Source organism: Ornithorhynchus anatinus, chromosome 3 (assembly GCF_004115215.2).
Source record: "Ornithorhynchus anatinus isolate Pmale09 chromosome 3, mOrnAna1.pri.v4, whole genome shotgun sequence".
Lineage (NCBI taxonomy): Eukaryota > Metazoa > Chordata > Mammalia > Monotremata > Ornithorhynchidae > Ornithorhynchus > Ornithorhynchus anatinus.
The window spans coordinates 121,526,615-121,542,453 of NC_041730.1; the positions used below are offsets into that span (position 1 = coordinate 121,526,615).

General features: G+C 48.4%; 1 protein-coding gene across 1 annotated transcript in view; it reads right to left on the reverse strand.

Annotated features, from left to right (window-relative positions):
- The window catches only part of PDLIM1 (PDZ and LIM domain 1), a 44,679-nt gene that overhangs the window by 2,557 nt on the left and 26,283 nt on the right, over positions 1-15,839 (reverse strand). The window contains exons 4-5 of the mRNA XM_029060687.2: positions 14,769-14,965; positions 6,384-6,526 (exon numbers count right to left, since the gene is read on the reverse strand). Coding sequence (XP_028916520.1) covers positions 6,384-6,526; positions 14,769-14,965 — 340 coding nt within the window. The remainder of the gene's footprint in view (positions 1-6,383; positions 6,527-14,768; positions 14,966-15,839) is intronic.

A 15,839-nucleotide genomic window follows, 5' to 3' on the forward strand; every position in this document is an offset into this window, starting at 1 on the left:
GCAGGCAAAATTTACTTCTGATTGTTTCCAAAGCCAGGGAGAAGATGGCAGGACTGTAGAAAATGGAGGCAGGTTTCTGACTTTGGGCTATGACTCATGTTTTAAAATACATATCCTGAATTTGTTTACTTTTTGGCACGACTGCGGAGGAGTGGCTTGCATTGTTTATTGTACTCATTAACCAACAGCGGGAAGCAGGAACGTGTCTGCCAACTCTGCGATATTGTACTCTCCCAAGTGCTTACTTCAGTGTTCTGCACACAGTAAGCGCTCAATAAATGCGACTCATTGCATTTAACTTGTGGAATCAACCCCATCGGTCACGTTCAGCCATTGCCCCTATCACGCCGTGGCCCGGGTCCGCTCTAGCCGGCCCCGTAGAAGGACTACCTTGCGTTTCAAAGACGTGTTTCCTACCTCCCTGAGTGGAGAACATCACCAATGCAGTGTAAGATTTAGCAGTATGAGAAATGTGAGTGACAAACGTCAAAACCTATTGTGCAATGTGAGTTACATAAATGTAGATCCAAGGATTAGCTAGCGAGATATCGGGGAAAATAGGAATGGGGAGAGGGAGGAGTTGTGGAGAGAGGGGCCAGAGATAAGGGGCAAGAAGAGTGGGGAGGTACGGAGGAAAGAGTAAGGGAGAATTTATACATCACCCATATAATCCATAAATGGGCGGTAGGCCGCGTCATTCATTCAATCGTATTTATTGAGCGTTTACTGTGTGCAGGGCACTGTACTAAGCGCTTGGAAAGTACAATTCAGCCACAAATAGAGACAATCCCTGCCCACGACGGGCTCACGGTCTAGACGGGGGGAGACAGACCTCAAAACAAGCCCGTCGACGGGCAGGGATTGTCTCTGTTGCCGAATTGTACATTCCAAGCGCTTAGTACGGTGCTCTGCATATGGTAAGGGCTCAATAAATACTATTGAATGAATGAGTGAAAGTAAACAGGCATCAATAGCATCAATATAAATAGATTTTTAGATATAAACACATCATTAATAAAATAGAATTATAAATATGTACACATAGACATACAACCGCTGTGGGAAGGGGGGTAGAGCAGAGGGAGCGAGTGGGGCTGACGGAGAAAGGGAGCAGAGGAAAAGGGGGGCTAAGTCCGGGAAGGCCTCCTGGAGGAGGTGAGCTCTCAGTAGGCTTTTGAGGGGGGGAAGTGTGTTTGGTGGATTTGAGGAGGGAGGGCGTTCCAGGTCAGTGGTAGGACAAGGGCCAAGGGTCGACAGCGAGACAGGCGAGAACGAGGCCCATTGAGAAAGTTAGCGGCGGAGGAGCGGACTGTACGGGGTGGGCTGTAGAAGGAGGCGAGTTAGGAGGGGGCAAAGCGATGGAGAGCTTTGAAGCCGACAGTGAGGAGCTTTTGCTTCATACAGAGGTTGATAGGCACCACTGGAGATTTTTGAGGAGGGGGGTGACACGCCCAGAACGTTTCCGCAGAAAGATAATCTGGGCAGCAGAGTGAAGTGGGGAGAGACAGGAGGTCGGGAGCTCAGAGAGGAGGCCGATGCAGCAATCCAGTCGGGATAGGATGAGAGATTGTACTGGGTAAGCCACTTAAGAGCTCTCTGCCTTTCTTTTCTCACCTATAAAAAATTAGGAAAATAATGCCTCTCCTTGCCTCCCAGGAATGTCATGAGTCAGAAGTGATGTGAGATAAGAAATGTGAAAGCACCTCGGGAAGAGAAGTGTTATACTTGGGCCGGATCACGGGTGCCCTGGAACATTCAACTGAGCCATTTGCCATAATGCCTTCCCGACTGACCGTTTAGTCTTTGAATCCTATGTATTGGTGCGATATATGGATATCGAAGGGCTACGGGGCACACTCTAAAAGAGCCAGAAAACGTACAATAGAAGTAGAAGCTGAGCGAAGCAGCGTGGCCCAGTGGAAAGAGCACGGGCTTGGGAATCAGAGGCCATGGGTTCTAATCCCAGCTCCGCCACTTGTCAGCTGTGTGACTTTGGACAAGTCACAACTTCTCTGTGCCTCCGTTCCATCATCTGTAAAATGGGGAGCCCCACGTGGGACAACCTGATTACCTTGTATTTGCCCCCCGCCCCCCGCCCAGTGCTTAGACCAGTGCTTGGCACATAGTAAGCGCTTGAGAAATACCATCATCATCAACAGCGAATGTGTCTGTTTTCTGTTATATCGTACGCTCCCAAGTGCTTAGTACAGTGCTTTGCACACAGTAAGTGGTCAATAAATGAAGGAAAGAATAAATGAACCCGATGATCTTATATCTCCCCCAGCACTTATACAGTGCCTGGTACATAGTAAAAATTTAAATTCTGTTATTATTATCATTATTATTAAGACCGGTTCCCCCTGGCCTGAAGGAGCTGATGGACAAGTAAAATGATCAATTTATCAACACAGAGGGCGTGCTGACTGTTAAGCACAGTGTTGAACAACTAGGAGAGAACAACAGAAGCGAGATGCACGGTCCTGGCCAGTTAGGACTTGCATTCGCGAGCCGCTGCCCCTCAAGGCTCCAGCCAACCTGAATGGAGGGTTAAAGGGGCAGGAAGAGCCCCAGCTTAAATCAGTATTAAGTCACACTGAGTTGGGTTTGTTTTGGAGAGGAGGGGGGGGGGGGTGTGAATGCACGGGGAAAGGGCTGGCCTCTTTTCCAAGCTGGCACTCTCCCTAAATAGAAGTCCGACCTTAGAGTCGGGCTGGGATTGGCACGTGGGCAGTGCCAACCGTTCAAAGCAACAGGGCACATGGCACCCCGTCTTATTTCAAGAAAAAGGCTCTGACACTTGCTGCGGAAGAGGAGAAGCCGGAGAGGCTCACAGGATGAGGATTATAAAAGGAGCATTCTTGGCCAGCGACATCACTTTCTGATCAAGATTCCCAGCCTGACACTGGCCTGAGCACGGGTCAGCGTCGAGACGGGGAAATTCCAAACATGGACATTCTCTTCCCAGTTGACATCCCCAAAACGTGGGTTGCCGGGGGAGGGGGGAGGTGTCTGATTATGACCCTTGCTGGTTTCAATCCAATTTGCATTTCACTGAGGCCAGTGAGGGAGTTTATGGGGGGATGATTGAAGAGGGGATTTTCCCGAGGGCTCACGTCTGCAGTGTGAGCAGTGCCAGTCCCAGGTGGTTTGGTGAGTCCTGGGTCCCTCTCCCCAGTGCCAAACGCCTCAGGGGGACTGGAGTCATGCCCAGGGCTCACGCTCTGCAGCAGCCTGAGCCCGGGGCATCACCTGGGAAGAGGCAAAAGGACTCTTGGTTTCACTGAGACTCTGGAGTTGGCTCACGAGATGAGAGATTATTCTGGGAAGGCTCCCTCACAGCCTTATTGAAGGCACCCCTCTTCCAAGAAGCCTTCCCGGACTAAGCTCCCCCTTTCCTCTTTTCCCACTCCCTCCTGCCTCACCCTGACTTGCTCCCTTTGCTCTTCCCCACAGCACTTATGTCCATATCTGTATCTGTCTCCACCGCCTCCCCCTCCCCCCAACCCAGGCTGTACCGGCTCAGTGGAAAGAGCCCGGGCTTGGGAGTCGGAGGTCATGGGTTCAAATCCCAGCTCTGCCGCTTGCTAGCTGTGTGACTTCGGGCAAGTCACTTAACTTCTCTGTGCCTCAGATGCCTCATCTGTAAAATGGGGATTAAGACTGTGAGCCCCACGTGGGACAACCTGATTCCCCTGTGTCTACCCCAGCGCTTAGAATAGTGCTCGGCACGTAGTAGCGCTTAACAAATACCACCATGATTATTATTATTATTATTAAGCTGTGGGCAGGGAATGTGTCCGTTTATTTTATCGTACTCTGCCAATCACTCCGTACAGTGCTCTGCACACAGTAAGCGCTCAATAAATGCAATCGAATGACTGACTGAAAGATGTGCTTTGAAGATGGAGAGAGTAGGGGTCTGAAGCGGGAGGGAGCTCCAGCAGCGGGTGGGTGTGAGCAAGAGGTTGGCAGTGGGAGAGTTGAGAAAGCGGCACAGTGAGAAGTTGATCTTGGGAGGGGTCACAGGGGCTCAGAACCATCCCACTTCCTGCCTCGGGGCCAGAGGACCGGGGGAGAGGAGGCGTCTCAGCCCCTTCTCTCCTCTGGCCTTCCCCTCGCGGCACAGATCCATAGCCGGGATTCAAAGGCAGTCCGGTCAGTGTGCCTTGCTGGCAGGGCAGGGGGAGGGGTGTAGGCAGGGAACGTTTCTGCCAACTCTACTAGAGAAGCAGCGCGGCTCAGTGGAATAGAACCCGGGCTTGGGAGTCAGAGGTCATGGGTTCGAATCCCAGCTCCGCCACTTGTCAGCTGGGTGACTGGGCAAGTCACTTTACTTCTCTGTGCCTCAGTGACCTCATCTGTAAATTAACCGTGAGCCTCCCGTGGGACAGCCTGATTACCCTGAATCTCCCCCAGCACGTAGAACAGTGCTCTGCACATAGTAAGCGCTTAACAAATACCAACATTATTATTACTAACCCCAAGTGCTTAGTACAGTCCTCATGGGTGGCGACCACGATGACTGGGGGAAATGGCTCAATAAAACATTCTGGTCACCCGCCGACCTGGCCGGTACTGCCTCGTGTCAGAATTGGGAATTCCGAGACTCCCACCTAAACAGCCCCAGCAGTGCCCTAGGTTGCTCATCCTGGGGATGCTGGATGTCCCCATCTATGTGAACTGGAGAAGCACCATCTTAAGGTGGTCTAGTGGCGAGAACCAGGGACTGGGAGTCAGAGGACTGGGGTTCTAATACCGGTTCTACCTCCTGCCGGCGGAATGACTTTGGGAAAGTCACTCTACTTCTCATCTCAGTTTTCTCATCTGCAAAATGGGGATTAAATACTGGTTCTCCTCCTCTCTCAGACTTTGAATCCCAAACGTAACAGGGCCCGTGTCTGACCTGGTTATCTTATATTCATTCAATCGTATTTACTGAGGGCTTACTGTGTGCAGAACACTGTACTAAGCGCTTGGGAGAGTACGATACAACCATAAACAGACACATTCCCTGCTGTGGGGCTGGGAAGGGGCAGGTAGAACAAAGGGACAAAGTCAGGGTGATGCAGAAGGGAGTGGGAGATGAGGAAAGTGGGGGCTTAGTCTGGGAAGGCCTCTTGGAGGAGATGTGCCTTCAATTAGGCTTTGAAGGGAGGGCAAGTAATCGTTGGATTTGAGGAGGGAGGGCGTTCCAGGCCAGAGGCAGGACGTGGGCAAGGGGTAGTCGGCGAGACAAGGTGAGATTGAGGCACAGAGAGAAGGTTAGCAGTAGAGGAGCCAAGTGTGCGGGCTTGGTTGTAGTAGGAGAGTTAGGGAGGTGAGGTAGGAGCGGGCAGGGTGATTGAGTGCTTTAAAGCCAATGGTGAGTTTTTGTTTGATGCAGAGGTGGATGGGCAACCACTGCAGGTTTTTGAGGAGTGGTGAGACATGTTCTGAACGTTTTTATAGTGCTTAATACAGTGCTTGGCCCATAGTAAGTACCCCATGTCGGACAGAGATTGTGTTCAACCTGATTTGCTTGCATCCACCCCAGCAGTACAGTGCTTGGCACATAGTAAGCAACTACATGGCACAACTTAGCCAATAGCACGATTCTTATTTGATGCCTTTTGTTTTCAAAGATCAAAGGGCAGTAGCATTCCCCGATCTCTGCCTTTGCCAAGCTCTAAATTCTGTAGGGTGTCATATGTGTTTCTGGTTCATTGTAGTTGGATTTGTCACCAACCTCAACTTGGACCTCAGCCTGCAGTCCCCAGCCCACACACTCTAGTTAATCACCTCAGCGATGCTGCCCTCACAGGGAAAGCAAAACCTTCAAGGTTGGGAGAAATGAGCGTTACAGAAAAAGCCCCTCCATGCAGTTTAGAAGGCGAAACCCCACGAAACCAATTTATAATTCATCCGTGATTATACATGAAACACCCGAGAGGCATCTGGGGTCTCTTTAGCGTGAAAAAGCTCATTTCCAAGCAGCAGCCCTCAGGAGCTGAGTCAGAGAACAGAGGAAACTGACAAGTCACCTATCAGGATGACAAGTCTCATTTAATCATTTTATTTTTAAAACTTGGAGAACCCAACTGTTTCCTGCTGTCTCTGAAGCTGAGTAACTTGGAAATTCCTTTAAGGAAGGGACCGGCTCTTTATTTCTCTCACTTCGACTGCTTTTCCAGGTTTTAGTATAGCATTCCTCATCAAGGAGTGCAGTGGTGAGGACAAGGGCAACTGAATTCGCTTTACACCCTCCTCGATGGCTGTCCGCCCTGCAAACAATCCCCTCTTGGGGTTTGACAACTGAGGCCCGCTGAGGGCATGGGGGTTGGTAAGGGGGAGCGTGGAGAGAGAGAGAGAGAGGAGAGAGGGAAAGAGGGAGGAGAGCTACATACCAGTCTCCAGGATTTCCTCCAACACCAAGAATGAAGCAGATTGTTTGGGAGGCCCATTTAAGTCTTGGTTCTCCTGAAGCATCTTGTAAACCTCCGAGTTCTTGTCTATGGTGATGTTACCTTGAGGACGGGCCGACTCTGGGCTATAAAAAGAGCATTTGGAAATCCAAACTCAATTTTCAGAAATGAAAGCATTTCTCCCTCTTCTCCACCCAAACAGCAGCCCGAATTCCTCATCCCAAATTAAGGGGCACATAAGCAGCAAAATTTGAACCGAGGACTCCCTCCTCCACAGATTCTCAGCACATGCGCTCAGAGATGGCATCCTGTCTAAACAAAACAAAAATTACTTTTACACAGAACTGAGGAAAGGACTTGACTCCCTGCCTGACAGCCACCAAAATAAAGCTCAAAATGCACATGCAATATTGTTTATACTTCTCTCTTTTTTAAAAGAAACAGCAAGGAAAAAAAAACAGCAAGGAACACGGTTCTGTAGTTTCATAGTTTTTCCCTCTGTTGCAAAATAGTTAATGAAAATTTCACCCACCTTTTCTCAGTGTCATTTATGGGAACAAAAGACAAACTTCTAGTGCAATAAGAGGAGAAGGCAGAGGTGGTCATTTTATTAAACTGTTCATTCACATCCAGATTTTCCTCACCTTAATAGGGAATTCTGTGACTTGCATTCTTTATCACTAAAAAATGAGTTTTGGGCCAACTCACAGCTAAGTAGGCATAATATTAAATGATTCTGGTGGATTTTTGAATTTTGAGACACCTGCTGGAGACCTGACATGTAAACATTTTCCAAGAGTAGATTTAGCTTAATTCAGTTCTGGGCATCAAACTAGCCCAGGGGGACCAAACCTGACAGGCCAATCCCACATTTGCCATGGCTGACAGGTGCCAATCCCAAGTCAGAGTGGTGGCCATCTAGCCGGCGCTCAGGGCACACATGGACATTCATTCATTCACTCAATAGTATTTATTGAGCGCTTACTATGTGCAGAGCACTGTACTAAGCACTTGGAATGTACAAATCGGTAACAGAGACAGTCCCTGCCCTTTAGCGGGCTTACAGTCTAATCGGAGGGAGCCGCTCCAGGCCTCTTCCCGGGCGCATCATGGCAGCCGGGGCCACAACCCCTGTGCTCTCCCATTGAGGTGTGGGAGTGAGCAGGAATGTGTCTGTCTGTTGTTATAGTGTACTCTCCCAAGCACTTAATACAGTGCTTTGCACACAGTAAGTGCTCAATAAATACGATCGAATGAACGAATGAATCCAGGTCCTCTGATTCCTAGCCCTGTGCTCTTTTCACTAGGTCATACGATTCAAACAATGATTAGATTGTAATCTAATGATTGTAAACATCTTGAGGGCAGGGACTGAATTTGGCCTTTGGTGTTCTTGCCCAAGTGTTTAGAACAGCATTCTGCCCAAAGCAGGTGTTGGGTAAACACTACTGATTTCAAATATTGGAAAAACTTCCCCATGATTCTATTACCATTTGCCCATATTCTCAAATCTGATGCCTTACAGTGATTCCTCTGGAAGCATGTGTTTTCACCCCACGTCTGGAGGGAATGGGGTTGAGAAATGAAGGGACGCTCTTCCGAGGACAGGCATCTGTCTGTGTGGAAGCCGACTTAGGGTCAGAAGAAACGGTCGGGGACACCTATACGACACCGGTCGAGGTATATGTACGCTTTCGTTGTTTTGTCAAGACTGTCACCTCCCATGTCATAGGAGATGTGAGTGTCTTCCAAAATGAAACCGTTAAAAGGTAGGAAAGGGCAGTCAGAATTGCAAATGAAAGTCATTGTCTTTGGATGGAAAATTTTAGTTTTTGAGTGGTGGTTAGGAGAGTTAGGCCCCACTGGTGGTCCACCTGTCTCTCCACCTTGAAACCCTCCTAAAATCACCTCTCCAAAATCGCCTCTCCCGATTAAGTCCTCATTTCCCCTACCTGCCTTTCCTTCTGCATTGACTATGCACTTGGCTGTGTACCCCTTAAGCTCTGATATTCATTCCAGTCCCACTGCACTTACGTCCATATCCTTATGCTCTACTATTTCCCCGATCTGTAATTTATTTTCATACCCATCTCCCCCTGTAGATAATAAACTCTTTGTTGGCAGGGACCATGTTTACCAACTCTATTTTCCTACCCAAGCCTTCAGGACTGTCCTCTGCCCACTGTGAGTGCTCAATAAATTCCATTGACTGATTGATTGATGGTCCCTTCATTCCCAACACTTCCATTTGAAGAAGAGCTAAAATATTCCTCCAGTCCCATCTCCAGATGCGGTTCCCAGGAACTAATGAAAAAAAGTTGAGTCCCATTGGGTGGATGTGTAGCCTCTAACTCCAACAACATTCAAAGCAGGGACAGCTTGGTTCAATCAATTCTTTCTGGAAATTTAGAGAGAACCAACAGGCAAGTTGAAGTTCTCAGCTTCCTCATTCCATCAGCCACCCACCCTTCCCTTCCCACACTAACTGCCCAGGTGAGCACTGGTCTCCTTAATCAATCAATCATATTTTATCATATAATAATATAATAACATAATATTCATATAATATTTTATTGCCATTGTTCTTGTCTGCCCGTCTCCCCCGATTAGACTGTAAGCCCATCAAACGGCAGGGACTGTATCTGTTGCCGACTTGTTCATCCCAAGCGCTTAGTACAGTGCTCTGCACATAGTAAGTGCTCAATAAATACTATTGAATGAATGAATGAATTTGCTGCGCATTTACTGTTGTGCAGGGAACCGAATTAAGCATTCTGCAAACCCAGTAGGGTGGACATGTTTGCTCTGTCTTATTTATTTGATTAGGTAATATAATAGATTATTATTACCACTGTTAATAAAACAGTTTCTCTTGGCTTTTATTTGTTTATATAGAGAAATGTTGGTTTTTTTTTTAGTAGGGTTGGAAGCTATGGAATTTCCTTGGGAAATAGCCCTATATCCCTTGTGACTGATGTCATTAGAATTCTAAAGCACGCTGACGTCTAGAGTGACCGTCGGGGCAAAGCTACAGAGGATGCTGCTTAATTTGGCCTCCAATATTATCACGCAATTTCCAGGAAGCTATTCTGTGAGATGTTTCCATCATCGACAAAGCATTTTTCAAAGGGTTCCCAAAAGAACATTCAGTACATAACATACATTCAATAATACACCGGAGACATTTCGTTGACAAATGACTGTGATAATGAAAAGCCCAAGTCGATCTTAGGGGCGAACACAGAGGAGTAGTGACATGCGTTGTGAGATGTGGGAATGACCACCACATGCCTCCCACTCTTTCATAACACAGTGTGCATTGTGAGGGTCAGGGCAAAAGAAATAAGCCATTTCAGCTAAGTAAAGGGATATTCTGTTGAGGAGCCCAAAATATTGTTGCTACAGTGTTGACCCATAGTGAGTGCTTAACAGATACCGTAATTTCTTTTTATGGTATTTGTTAAGCACTCACTGTGGGTCAAGCACCTGTTCTAAATGCTGGGGTAGGTACAAGTTAATTACCCTGGACACAGTCCCTATCCCACATGGGGCTCACGATCTAAGTAGGAGGGAATCCCCATAGAGGCGCCGAGAAGTGAAGTGATATTTGTTAAATGCTCCGTTCCAAGCACTGAACTGGGAGCTAGGATAGATTCCAGCTAATCAGATCAGACATAAAATCCAACCCACACAGGGCTCATAATGAGAACAGGCATTTTAACTCCATTTTATAGATGCGGCCACAGAGGCACCAAGAAGTGACTTGCCCAAGGGCACATAGGCAATTGGCAGAGTCCGGATTAGAATCCAGGTCCTCTGACTCCCAGGCCCATGCTCTTTCCACTAGGCCATGCTGCTTCTCTAATAGGAACAGTGATAATAAAAGTAATGATAAAAAAGAAAAGGAAACCACTACTGGTTTTCCTTAGTGAACCCTGCTTCCTATTTTCAAAAGCAAATATGGAACACTTGCAAGTTCATTATTTCAATACTTAAAGCCATTTTCCGTCAGGCTATGGGAATCTAATCCGGGGGCTTATTTTGACAACAAATTCCTCTCTCAAAATTTGTCCCAGTGATAAATGCCCTTTGAATAGAAAGAAGCTATTGTGAGCAGAGGAGGGATTAGTATAACAAGTATATGTCATTTAAGCTTGCTAAAAATATCACTCAGGTTTTAGGTGTGGTAAAGAGAAAACCTTCTACTGAGGTAAAGCTACTAAAAAAACCCTTCTTTAGCGTCTGAATGTTGACACTGAGCTGGACCAGAATCGATTCACTTTCACCGGCTGATTTCAAAACCAGTCCAAAAATGAGGAGAGAGGGGGATTTCATTCAAATCACAAGCCTCTTTAGACACACTTGGCTCACTGCTGATCAACACCGGGTTAAATCCAGGGCCCCAAGGGGAAACCATAAGTACGGGGATCGCGCTTACTGATGCTACTGTACTCTCCCAAGCGCTTAGTACAGTGCTCTGCACCGAGTAGGCACTCAATACATACCACTGATTGAAAGGCAGACCACACCAGGGCTACTCGGTCAGGGCTCATCTGTGCCTCGGGCCCAGTTCCAACCCAATCTGGCGCCTGCTTCCCTTCCTCCACTCCACATACAGGATGGACAAGCACAGGAGAGACTGCGGACACTCTTGGCGCTCTACACTGCTCCCGACAAAGACTGGGCAACCTGAAGAGGAGCTCAGCTGGGACTTATGCACTGTCCCAGAGACAAAGCCTTCCAGTGAGGCTGAAGGTTTGAGTTTTACAGACGGAACGACAGTGCACGCAACAAACGGGGATGCAACTGCAGTGATTTCAGGCTGAAAAGAGAGGTGGGGGGGGACCAGTGCGGATGGGTGGCGGTGGTGACGACGGTGAGTCGAGGTGAGGTTACCTGGTTAGAGCCGGGCTAATGGAAGAGATCTGCCCTGGAGAGACTCCGGGAGGATTTGGTGGGAGCGGCTCTGCGGGGGGAATTACCCAGTACGGGCAGCACCGCGCATCCGGGGTCCTCCACCTCCGCGGGGACGAGGCGGGGACGAGGCCGAGTCGCTGGGTTCAGCTCTTCGGGCTCCACCCTCGCTCGGCCGGGGAAGGAGGAGGTGCTGGGCCTCCTCTGCGGAGATGCTGGAGAGGATTATAGACTGAGGCAGAAGGAGCCCTGAATGTAATAGGTGGGTAAGGGGCTCCGGTCAGAAAGTTAGAGACAGTTAAAGATTAAAAAACTGTGGACAGTGGAGTTGCGGGGGGGGAAGAGATGATAGCATGAGGGAAGAAAAGGAAGAGATGAAAAGGGGAAAAAACAATTCCAAGGCAATGTCCGAGATTCATTAAACTCAGGTAGGTCTACCGGTGAATAGCATTTCTTTCCCACAACCAGGAGTCAGTGAGTTATTAACTACAACCACAAAGGCTCACACTCTGATTTTTTTTTTTAATGGTGTTTCTTAAGTGCTTACTATGTGCCAGGTACTGTACTAAGCACTGGGGTAGATACGAGATAATTGGATTTGACACAGTCCCTTGTCCCACGTAGGGCTCACAGTCTTAATCCTCATTTTACAGAGGAGGTATCTGAGGCACAGAGAAGTTAAGTTAGAGAAGCTGCGTGGCTCAGTGGAAAGAACGCGGGCTTGGGAGTCAGAGGTCGCGGGTTCTAATCCCAGCTCCGCTGCTAGTCAGCTGTGTGACCTTGGGCAAGTCAGTTAACTTCTCTGTGCCTCAGTTACCTCATCTGTCAAATGGGGATTAAAAAACTGTGAGCCCCACATGGGACAACCGGATCACCTTGTATCCCCCAGCGCTTAGAACAGTGCTCTGCACATAGTAAGTGCTTAACAAATACCACAATTTTTAAGTGACTTGCCTCAGGTCTCACAAAGCAGACAAGTGGTGGTTTCTGTATTAGAACCCAGGTCCTTCTGACTCCCAGGCCCATGCTCTATCTACTAAGCCACTTTGTTTTTTCTCCGCACCATTAAATGAAAACAGATCAGGACTCAAGCGGCCTTTCCATGCCGCTTACCCCTTCCTGCTGCTTGGTTTGTGTGAACGTCCTTCACCATTCATCAGTTCAGATACTGGTAGTTGACTGGGCTAACTGCTTAACTTGGGCTTCCTGGATGAAGACGGTCAAAGCTTCAAATCTACCTCAGAAAAAAGCATACCTATGCCGAGGGTCCTTTCCCAACCCCTCCTTGTGTTCTCTGGGGGCCTGGATGATGATGATAATAATAATTATGGTATTTGTTAAGCACTTACTTTGTGCCAGGCACTGTTCTAAGTGCTGGAGTGGATAAAAGCAAATCGGGCTGGACGTCGTCCCCGTCCCACATGGGGCTCACAGTCTCAATCCCTGTTTTACAGATGAGGTGACTGAGGCACAGAGAAGTGAAGTGACTTTCCCAAGGGCATAAAGCAGACAAGTGGCAGAGTCAGGTTTAGAATCGATCAGACTGTGAGCCCATCACTGGGCAGGGATTGTCCCTATCTGTTGCCGAATTGTCCATTCCGAGTGCTTAGTACAGTGCTCTGCACATAGTAAGCACTCAATAAATACTACTGAATGAATAAATGAACCCATGACCTTCTGACTCCCAGGCCCTTTCTATATCACTATAACATGCTGCTTCTCACTACGCCATGTTGGACAGGAGGAAGAGAGGCAGGTCCCTGACAACCTTCAGAGTCTAAGTAGAGCCATTCTTTGGTCATTGACACCAAGCAAAGAAACGGGGGGAAATCCAAGATTTTTCAGCAAAGAGAACCAGCATTGAGGCCATAAGCCAGGAAAGGGCCACTGAAAATAAGGGGACTGGGGGGGGGGGGGGGGGGGGGGCAGAAGTGACTACCAGGACAGTGAAGCCACTGTGGTCAGCTCAAAGAGATCTAAAGAGGTTACTGGGTCAGGGGAAATGACAGAAAACACTCAGAGAAAGCCGTCATTGAATATTTGCTTAGAGATCTCTTGGCTGCCCGTTTTGGCATTTATCACACTGAGAGTCAGGAAGTTCTTCCTTATGTCCAACCGAAACCTCTCCCGCTTTAATTTAAACCCTTTTCCGCTGATTCTCCAAGATCGCTGAGGGCCAACCAAATGGTCAGGCCCCTCACCATAATAACTGCCTTCAAATGGAAAAGTTTCTCGTCTGTAGCTTAAACACTCTTCCACTCAGATCTCTCTCTAGTTTCCCCATGCCCTGGTTAGAGTGCCGTCGCTAAGACTGGACCCGATATTCTAGAAGGATCTGATCGTAGCAGGGCTACGTCTCGACCGTTGCACCCTACCGCGCTGGCTCTTCAAAAGCAGCATTACCCTACTGAGTATATTCAACTCTGTGGGGAGACACCCATGCCATTCATTTTGGTCTTGTCAACGCTAATTTTGATCAGCTAATGTGCCATTCGTTCCGTATCTGCTGAGAATAACGAGGGGAAGTAGCTGACGGGGTCCCCCTTCCGCACGCCCAGCCCACCCACAGCCACAACATCTCCCCCTGGCACTCACAGAGCTCCTTCCCAGGGTGCGAGTGAACAGCAGGCAGGCCATCTTGATAGTAAAATTTAAACAAAAAGCTCTCAATTTCCCTTCTTGCACGGCCGATCAGACTGGACAGGGCCTTTGTTTTCATAAGACTTCCCAGCTGGCAGTAGGGCCAAGGGTCAGGCTGGGAGCAGGTGGAAAAGCTTCCCTGTGCAGCCTATCATCTTCCAATCGGGCAGGCCTGATGAACGAGGGATATGCAGCCCGGAGTAGCATATGGCTCCTGAACCTGGAGCCGTGTTCCCACAGGGCAGACCTGCCAACCCTGCGCTGCTGCCCACTCACCTTACGATTCGCCGTTCCTGTTTTGGTGAAAAATGGATTTTTCCAGTGGAAAATTCCTCACGAGAAATACCCAGGCCCTGTTCAGATCGGCCATTGTCCCGTGAGTACTTCAGAGGGAACCAAACCTTGAAGGGGAGGGCGGGTATACCCTGGCACCACCCTCCACCTTCCCTTTCACATAGGCCCAGGGAGAGTGCCAGCCAGCTCTATTTCAGGATGAAAGGCTCATGATAAAATATTTGGCATCTGCTTGGAACGAATGGTGATTTTTAAGGGCTGGCGGTCACGCCGAATGCCCACTGAAACCGGCTCGCTTTCTGACAGACACAAAGATCTGTTAACTCTCTGCAGAGCTTCTCGAGAAGCCACATCAGAGGAACAACCCAACTGCCCAGCGGCTCCGCGGTCATAATCCGAAAGGCAAAAGTCCCCCTAGTTAAAGGGCCTCTCCACCTTCCGCCGTCCTCACAGAACCTCAGGCTGCTGGGAAAATCCTTCGCCGTGAAGGAGACAGAGAGAAAATCTGGTCACCCTTACGTTTTACTTGGTTCCTGGATGCCGGCTGTGGTCTTCGACTCCAGGGCACTGTTGAAGTTGTGGATGTTTTCCGAAGAGTAGAGGCCAGCCGGGTTGTTGTACTGGGCGGTGATGACTCTGGGGGAAGTGTTGGAAGCGGCGGCAACGGAGAAGGGTATTGCACTCCGGTTGTGTGCGCTTCCGATGTGCGTTACTTCCTGTATGCAAGGGACCAGAGGGAAAGTCAGACATGCCTAAGCCATGCAGGCTGGAGAACGGACAGCCAGGGGTCATGTGGTACAGGGACAGGCCCCAGAGAACAAAGCTACAAGCCAAACAGAACAGATTTTTCTACTTTAATTGAAGTCTCTGTCATCCGGAATTCTATTTTGGGCAGGGATGTACACACAGAATTTGAGCCAAACTTTGAACCCATTTAATGGCAACATTAGAGAAGCAGCGTAGTCTAGTGGATAGAGCACGGGCCTGGGAGTCAGAAGGGCCTGGGTTCTAATCCTGCTGTTCCACCTTGGGCAACTCACTTAACTTCTCTATGCCTCAGTTTCCTCATCTGTAAAATGGACACTAATACTGAGAGTTCCTCGCGGGCCATGGACTGGGTCCAACGTGATTGGCTGTATCTACTCCAGTGCTTAGTACAGTGCCTGGAACCTAGAACGCATTTAACACTTACTGTGTATAAGCCTTTGAAGGAAGCAATCTCCATTTTTCATCAAGTGCCTAAACTCCTTGTGGCAGGTTAAAGTAATCATAATGCTTCATATCCCCTTTAAAAGTCGAATTCCCTGAGAGGGTACGTTTTTTATCTTTCTTGTGGAGCAATATGATTTTCATATTTAAAGGTCCCTTGCTTCACGAAGCTTCAGATTATAAAGTATTTGATTTAGGTTATTTTTATTTTAGGTTCAGAGAACGCTAACTGAATGGAGCTTTTCCCTCACTCCTTCTCTGACTTTCCAAAGCCCTTCACAACTCTGCTCCAGCAACGCGTTTTATAAGATTCCAGAATTTAACCATTATAAAATCAACAGGGAAGGTGGCTATTACTTCTTCTCCCCAACACATGCCCAG